Source organism: Otolemur garnettii, unplaced genomic scaffold (genome assembly GCF_000181295.1).
Source record: "Otolemur garnettii isolate 467f Iridium unplaced genomic scaffold, OtoGar3 scaffold00018, whole genome shotgun sequence".
Taxonomy (NCBI): domain Eukaryota; kingdom Metazoa; phylum Chordata; class Mammalia; order Primates; family Galagidae; genus Otolemur; species Otolemur garnettii.
In genome coordinates this window covers 17972929-17981886 of record NW_003852413.1, presented here as the reverse complement: position 1 = coordinate 17981886, position 8958 = coordinate 17972929, and the positions used below count along the sequence as shown (strand labels likewise).

Below are 8958 nucleotides of genomic sequence, written 5' to 3'. Positions count from 1 at the left end.
AAAAAAAAAAGAAAAGAAAGCAAGCAAACTTAGAACCTGAAACAATCTAATTGAGAATGCATAAGTTTATGGACTAAACTGTTTATAGTTTATAATTGATGGGAAATCCTACTAGTTGCCTAAGTCTGGGTCAAGAAAATTCTGAAACTAAAGGAGACAGATCCTGACCAGTGTGTAAAGAATGTTCAGAGATATCCTAATCCTTTCAAAAGGCAGGCCTCAGTGTAGGGATTTTAGCAAGTGAGGTCATTTGGGTTGGCCAATTTACTTTTACAAGTACAATATCCTTTACTTGGTAGGAACAACTACAGTATATGTCTTTTATACTACAAATATGAATTATACTGTCAAGTGATTACATTAATTATAGAAAAGTTTTCTGTGAGAAGTGGGAAGGAATAATTTTATAGTGTGAGGCAGTTTATAGGAAAAGCAAGCTTGAAACTGCTTTAAACCAGTGGTTCTCAACTTCCTAATGCTACAAATCTTTAATACAGTCCAAAGGAGTCGAGACCCACTGGTTGAGAACCATTGCTTTAAAAAGACAGTAGGTAACACAAATCTTGTGGAGATAGAAGTAAAAATAACAAGCAGGTTCTGGGGTTAGGAGGTTAAAGACGAGTTCTTATAATAATTTTTGTTAGGGTTCTTTTAGTTCCAAAAGCCAAAATCTGAGGCATCAGAAAAATGAAGCAGTTTGAAATACTGCTATATCATATAAATGCTCTCTTTCTCTCTATATATCCATACACATTCAGATAAATAATCACTTGGACACACTTTTACTTTAAAGGCAAAGCTTCAGACACTAGAATTCCATTCTTAGAAAGCAAACTAACTTAAAACCTGAAATGATTTAATTGACAGCAGGTATGTTTATGGACTAAACTGTTTATAGGTTATAATTTATGGGAAATCTTACTAGTTAGTTGATTTGGGGGTCAAAGAAGTTTCTGAAAATAGCATCATAGTTTTATGGTTTCAAAATAAAATAGAAAGTGTTCCAGTAGTTACCAATAAATACCTTTTTAAGAGGATAATTTACATGGAGAAAGTGATGACACAAACTTTCTTGGATGATTGAGCTAAGAGTACTTGCCATTTTAATCATCTCCAGAAAACAACTTTCTGAATAGGAAGGACAGAATTTTGCTGCCAATCATGATGGAGTAATATGGAACATATTTATTTTCCCATCTTAAATTACTACAACACTGAACAAAATATACGAATCAATGTATTTCAGACATCAGACAATAGGGAACACATGTCTGAGGGGAGTTTTAAGGCCAGAGTATAGTGGAGGAGAATGTAGAGAATTGAAGCAAGTTGAAGTAGCTCGAATTACAAGACAAAGTACTAGAGGGAAGAGAGCAAGTACAATATCCTTTATTTGATAGGAACAACTACAGTATGTAACATTTATACTACAAATATTATATTATCAAATGATTACATAATTATAGAAAACATTTTTCCCTGAAAAGAGGGAAGGAATAATTTCATACCATGAGGCAGTTTTACAGAGAGTACAGTTTATGGTCAGTGCCAGTGTTTTAATATTATATAACAAAGGATTTGTTGATCTTTGTCCCAGGTTCCTAGAAGCCTCTAAGCCCTCAGAATTTCCCACGTGATAGGAGTGTCTTTGTTAATTCATTCATGGTGAGCCTCTGGGACCAAACCTGGGATTATACTAATGAAATGACTCATGGTGGGCCCCTAGATAATTTCAGGATAGGGGCTAGCCTTGCTGGAAATATGAACCATGTGATTAAAAGGCTCAGGCTTTGAGCCAGTGACATCAGCCTGACCTCCTTCAAGAAAGGCAACGTGGTTAGAGATTGAGTTCAGTCATGTAGCCAATGGTTCCATCATGCCTTCATAATTAAACTCTGATAAAAACTCTGAGCACCTGGTGGTGCCCATAGCTCAGTGGGTAGGGCACCAGCCACATACACCCAGGGTTCAAATCCAGCCCAGGCCAGCTAAACAACAATGACAACTGCAACAAAAAAGTAGACAGGCGTTGGGGCAGGCACCTGTACTTTCAGCTACTTGGGAGGCTGAGACAAAGGAATTGCTTAAGCCCAAGAGTTTGAGGTTGCTGTGAGCTGTGATGTCACAGCACTCTACTGAGAGTGACATAATAAGACTGTCTAAAAACAAAACAAAACAAAACAACAACAACAAAAAAACCTCTTGAGCACCTAACCTTGGTTGGAATTCCCGGTTTGTGAACACACTGATACACTGAGAGGGTGACATGTTCCGATTCTACAAGCAGGACATGAAAGCTGTGTTCAATATCCTCTCAGACCCATCCTATAGGTCTTCTTCATTTGTCTGGTCCCGATTTATATCCTTTATAATAAAACCATATCCTAAATATAGCACTCTCCTTGATTCTGTGAACCACTCTATTGAACACAAGGGGATGGTGTGTCCTCAAAGTGTAGCCAGTTGTCAGAAATGTGAGTGGCCTAGGGAACCCTGAACCTATAACTAGTATTTGAACTGAGGACAGTTTGGACAGTTATTGTTGGAGTCTATTACCTCAGCCTGTAGAGTCTATGCTCAATCTCGGTATAAGCCCAGAATTACAATTCAGTATTGCCATTAGGAAACCACCTAAAGCTGGGGAAAAATTGCCTACTGGAATGGAGCAGACAGAACAATTCTTGGAGTTAACCCCCAACTTGAATAATCAAGACTTAAGAAACTTCATTACCTAACAGGCCACGGGCTGAGTTGAGTACTCAAAGGGTACAACTACCTCAACTGTAGAACTAGATTAGTTCAGAGGCTCTAGACTAAATGCTGCTCTTCTCCCACCCAACAAAACTTAAAAAGACATGAAAAGATCAAAGTGTTTCCAAGTAACTTAATCATATCCCAGAATAAAACTCAAAAATTACTAAAGGAATACAAAAATATCCAGTACTCAACAATGTAAAAATTCTGGTAACTGGCATCCAATTAAAAAAATATTAGAGGCCAGGCATGGTGGCTCATGCCTGTAATTCTTGTACTCTGGGAGACTGCCTGAGCTCACAGGTTGGAGACCAACCTGAGCAAGTGTGAGACCCCCATCTTTACAGCAAAAAAAAAAAAAAAAAAAAAATAGCTGGACATTGTGGCAGGTGGCTGTAGTCCCAGCTACTTGGGAGGCTGAGACAGGAGAATCACTTAAGCCCAAGAGTTGGAGTTGCTGTGAGCTATGATGCCAAAGCACTCTACTGAGGGTGACAAACAGACTCTGTTTCAAAAAAAAAAAAAGAAAATATTGGGCATACAAAGAGGCAGGCAAATACATGGAGGCAAACATAATGGAGAAAAAAAATTAGGAAACAGACTTAGAAATGACAAAGCAACAGACAAAACATTAGTAGACAAAACATTAAAAGAACTAATATAAATATATTCTATATATTGAAGAAGGTAGAAGCAAGCATGGGCATGTTAAAAAGAAAACCAAATCAAACTTTTAGAGATGAAAGAATGTCTGAAATAAAAAAAAAAAAATACAGGCTCGGTGCCTGTGGCTCAAGTGGCTAAGGCACCAGCCACATACACCTAAGGTGGTGGGTTCGAATCCAGCCTGGGCCCGCCAAACAACAATTATGGCTGCTACCAAAAAATAGCCAGGCGTTGTGGCGGATGCCTGTGGTCCCAGCTACTTGGGAGGCTGAGGCAGGAGACTCGCTTGAGCCCAGGAGTTGGAGGTTGCTGTGAGCTGTGAGGCCACAGTACTCTATCCAGGGCAATAGCTTGAGGCTCTGTCTCCAAAAAAAAAAAAAAAAAAAACATTCAATTAATAGCACATCTGACAATTCAGGAGAAAGAGTAGTTGGAGGGCATGGCAATAAACACCATCCAAGATACAACAAAGAATAAAGACTAGAAACAAAAATGAAAAAGAGTATTAGTGAACTGTGGGACAACTTCAAGCAATCTAATTTACCTGTAATTGAAGTCCCAGAGGGAGAGAGAAAAACATGAACAGAAAATATACTTGAAGAAATAATTCCCTCAAATTAATTACATTTGAGGAAAACTATATAGCCATAGATCTATGAAGCTCAAGGAAAACAAATGCCAAGAAATAAGAAGAAAACTACACTAGAGTACATCATAATCATACTGCTTAAAATCAGTGATAAAGAGAAAATCTTAAAATAGAGAAAAGACATACTGCATACAGGGGAACAAAAATGAAAATGGTTTTCTTTCATTCATTCTTTCTTTTTTTGAGACACCTGTTGCCCTGGGTAGAGTGCCATGGCGTCACAGCTCACAGCAACCTCCAACTCCTGGGCTCAAGTGATTCTCCTGCCTTCGCCTCCCAAGTAGCTGGGACTACAGGCACCAGCCACAATGCCCGGCTAGTTTTTGGTTGCAGCCGTCATTGTCGTTTGGCGGGCCTGGGCTGGATTCAAACCTGCCAGCTCAGGTGTTTGTGGCTGGAGCCTTAGCCGCCTGAGGCATAGGCACCAAGCCATGGATTTCTTATCAGAAACAATACTAGCCATAAGACAGTAAAGCAGTATCTTTTAAAAAGAAATTGTCAATTAGAAGTTCTGTGCCTACTGAAAATATCATTTTAAAAACAGAAATGAAATACATTTTTTCCCCCGATATACAAAAGTTGAAAGAATTTATTACCAGCAGACCTGGAGTATGAGAAATGTTAAAGCATACTACAAACCCTAAATCCATCTCTAAAAAGACAAAACAAAGAGTAACTGCTAATAAGGTAATACTCATTTGTAACTTCCCCCAAAATAATACTGAAGCCCTAAGTGACAGTATATAATGTGACTTTATTAGGAAACAGGGCCTTTGCAGGTATAATCCAGTTAAGATGAGGTCACTGAGGTGGGTCCTAATCCAATACAACTAGTGTCTTTATAAGAGGGAAATTTAGATAAAGAGACAAGAGCAGAGTAGGTACTGAGTTATACTGTCACAAGATAAAAAACACCAAGGGCTATCAGAAACTAGAAAAGGCAAGGAAGAACCCTCTCCTAGAGCCTGGAGAGAGAATATGAGCCTGCCAACACCTTGTATTCAGACTTAATGGTATTTGAAACTGAGAAAATAAATTTCTATTGTGTTAAGCCACCCAATTTATGATACTTTTCTAGGGAAACCCTAGACAAATAATAAAGGAGATGAAATGGAATTAACAATATCAAGAACACAAAATTATTAAGAGGTGATGTTTATTACAGTTAGACATATTTGTTTAGAGTTAAGTGAAATGTACAATTCAATAAATTATGTTTATATATTTTGTAGAATTAGCATATAAACGATATAATGTTGTTCTGTAAGACACCTTAAATTCCTTCTTATAACAGAGACCTAGGCAATCACTGTCTGCAAGCTGGGATTCATGGTTAAATTTACTACCCTTGAATTACAGGAACATAAAGATCTTTTAGATAGTTAAGGTATATGAAAATACTGTGCTTTAAAATTTACATATATGTTCATTATTTAAGAAGGAGAGAGAAAATTATCTTTCATTTAAGATATTTACTATAATTAATAATTGAATCCTTGAAGAGGAAAAGAAATCCTATCTAACTTCATTCCAATGTGGAAATAGATTCATTATTTGAGGATTAATGAAAGATTCATTTTATGATCTATTTATAGACTATGCATAATAGAAGAAAGGGAGTATGAAACCTATCTGTGCTTGATTTATAGAGAAGGTCATGTGTATAAGAAGAAACAACAGGGATAAAATCAAGAGGATGCTTGTCACTAAGCAGCTGAGATTGGTCATTAGATAGGCCAATCCTCTTGCAGGACAACACTAGACCACATGTCACACAAAGTGCTACTTAAACTACAGAGGCTAGATTTGGAAATTCCCTGGACTTGGAAACTCTCTGTCATCCTCTGTATTTACCAAACTTTGCACTAACTTACTACCGTTTCTTCCAGCCTTTGGACCTCTTTGTGCAAGGACAATTATTCAACTCCCAACCAGCTGTAGAAAACACCTCTTGCAATTACCTTGCCACTCACTCTCCAGGCTCTTTGCTGCTGGCATAAAAAGAGTTACCGATAAGAAGGTAAAACTGAGTTGATAGTTTAGTCACATACTTTGATTAATTGTACTGCTTATTTGAGATATAATAAACTAAAGTTTTAATTTGAATCAGACATTTTACATTTAGTGACCTAAATAATATTCTACTTAAAAATATTTTAAAATAAATATTAGTGATATCAAAAAAAAAGAAGAAATGACAATATATTAATTAATTAATTAATTAATTAATTTTTGAGACAGTCTCACTCTATTGCCCAGGCTAGAGTACCATGGCCTAATAGCTCACAGCAACCTCAAACTCCCAGGCTCAAGTGATTCTCTTGCCTTAGCCTTCCGAGTAGCTACAGGCACCTGCCACAATGCCTGGCCAGTTTTTTTTTTTGCAGTTTTTGGCTGGTGCTGGGTTTGAACCTGCCACCTCCAGCATATGGGGCCAGTGCCCTACCCCTTTGAGCCACAGGTGCCGCCCAAGTTTTTCTATTTGTAATAGAGATGGGTCTCACTCTTGTTTAGGCTGGTCTTGAACTCCTGAGCTCAAGTGGTTCACCCACCTTCACCTCCCAGAGTGCTAGGATTACCAGCATAAGCCACCTTACCCAGCCGATTTATAAATTTATTGAAAGAGTATTTAGAATATCTAGTTTAAACAAATTTGTGAGGCAATTAAACTAAAAAGCTATTTTAGCTAACTACTGTCTTATTTGTGTTATGAAACTCAACTAAAAATTGTACTAATATTTTCAGTAAGTTACAAGTTTCACATTCTACATATTCAAATTTATATTATTTTAGAATATCTAGAAATACTGTAATTTTTAGAATAAATTAATATTCATTCTAGAATTCACAAGAGAGTTGACACCTACCTAAAAAATCAATTTTTACAGCAAGAAAAGTGAAACAATTACCATGATAAATACCTTGTTTGTGGGCCAGAACTTTGTGTTTGTGCAACAAGAATTGGAGTTACCTCTCGACTATTTCCACTCTGTGAGAAGACAGATTTTGTTCCAGTTTGGCCAATTCTGGCAACAGACTGCAAAACATAAAAAGTCTATGGTTTGTGAATTATGAATGCACTATAAATAATAAAAGATACCACAACACTCCCATCTATATTTGCCTAACAAATGAGTTCACAACATATACTGTCACCATAAAACACAAATTATTAGTATCATTATTTATTTTATTATTTTTAAAAATCCAATTATTTAACAAATTCTGAGGACATTGATCTTTTGAGTTATTTCTTTAGTTTTTCTAATCTTTCATTAACTGGTCTCTGCTTGTTTGGGAAAAAAAAAATCTTTGCCTGGCTCTTCTGTCTTCTCTAATTTATTATTCTCTTATTTCTATCTATTTTCACCAACTAGCTTCTTTATAATCATCTATGACAACTGTATCAGTAGAACTTTTTGTGGGGGCTATCAGATAATTTTCTTCGAAACTCACTGTTACCCTAATATCCTGTATATAATTCTCAAATTGCAAATCACAAATAATCACTAATAATCACTTTCTCACCAGATACAAAAGCCTTATTTTGAATTTTCCTGTATTCAATATCATTGGTCATCCCCTTCTTTTTGAAATTTTGTATTACTTCCAAAACATTACGCAATCTTGATTATTTGTCCTACCACCTCGCTTGCTGGTCTCTTGTCATTCCATGGTATTAAATTAGGTATACTCTGTGCTCCTTAGTGATTCTTTCTTTCCCTAGCAGAGCTGGGCCAGTTTAACAGCTTCGATGATTACTTTTATCATTAGCCTATATTGTTTTCTTACATAACTAACTATTTAGTAAATGTTTTTATCTAATCTACCATGGCCTCAAAAATCAAACTTCATAATCCTTCCGCATTCTTCCTCAAATTGAAATTTCCACATTTCACCCATGGGACAAAACTTAAAGTCAACTTTGACCCTTCATTATTCCACAAATAACTATGTACACTGCACTTACCACTTGGTTTGATAATTTTTAAGTGATACTACATGTAGATTTACATGTATAACTTTTCTGAGAATGTCTTGTAATAGGATAAGAAGAGAACAGAGGTAGAAGAGGATGAGACAGCAACTGGCTTTTATTATTTGGGCACTAAAATCAGATACCTGTTCACTGCCTAATTTGTCTTTGGTTGTCATGGCTCTTCTGGTTTGGCCTATTTGACTTGGGACGCTAGCTACCATTCTATTATGCCTTCTTCAGAACTGCAATAAATTAACTTCCACAGTTATATTTCATTCCCATAACAATAGCAGGTGGTTCCCATTTTTTAAAAATCAGGTCGAAACAAGCTATACATAAACGACTTTGCAGTCTCTTTTCACTACTTTTGGAGCTCTATCCTCCTCAAAGAAAAGAAAATACTTTTTGCAGACTCTATGGACATTTAGGAGTAAAAGGGTAAAAAACAACTAAGAAAAAACAGGTTTCTAGGAAGGTAAATGGGCTACATCAGTTATTCAAATTTTAGTATAACTTATTTAGCTTGCATGTCTTGAACATCTATTAATCATGGCAATGAGCTATTTTAAATACATAACCTAATTCAATTATCACAGAAGATATTCTGTGCTACAGATATGCTTTAAAGGTATGTACTTTGGCCTCTACTGCCATAAATTATATAAAAGTACATTATATACTTTTATATAAGTATATAGTGTGGTGGTGCCTATGGCTCAGTTAGTAGGGCGCTGGCCCCACATACCGAGGGTGGTGAGTTCAATCAAACCCGGCCTGGCCAAACTGCAAACAAAAAAATAGCCGGGAGTTGTGGCGGGCGCCTGTAGTCCCAGCTACTCAGGAGACTGAGGCAAGAGAATCGCCTAAGCCCAGGAGTTGGAGGTTGCTGTGAGCTGTGTAAAGCCACAGC

General features: G+C 36.7%; 1 protein-coding gene across 10 annotated transcripts in view; it reads right to left on the bottom strand.

The window, feature by feature from the left end:
• CDC27 (cell division cycle 27) overlaps positions 1 to 8958 on the bottom strand; it is a 90382-nt gene that overhangs the window by 34411 nt on the left and 47013 nt on the right. For 5 of the 10 annotated variants that reach the window (XR_002772393.1, XM_003786224.3, XM_023511047.1 and 2 more), the window contains one exon: positions 6991 to 7124. Coding sequence is in view for 9 of the 10 variants with exons in the window: in XM_003786224.3 (XP_003786272.1) it covers positions 6991 to 7124 (134 nt within the window). In the remaining variant the exon portion in view is untranslated. The remainder of the gene's footprint in view (positions 1 to 6990; positions 7125 to 8958) is intronic. The other 5 variants (XM_003786223.3, XM_023511048.1, XM_012803161.2 and 2 more) reach the window with 1 other exon arrangement.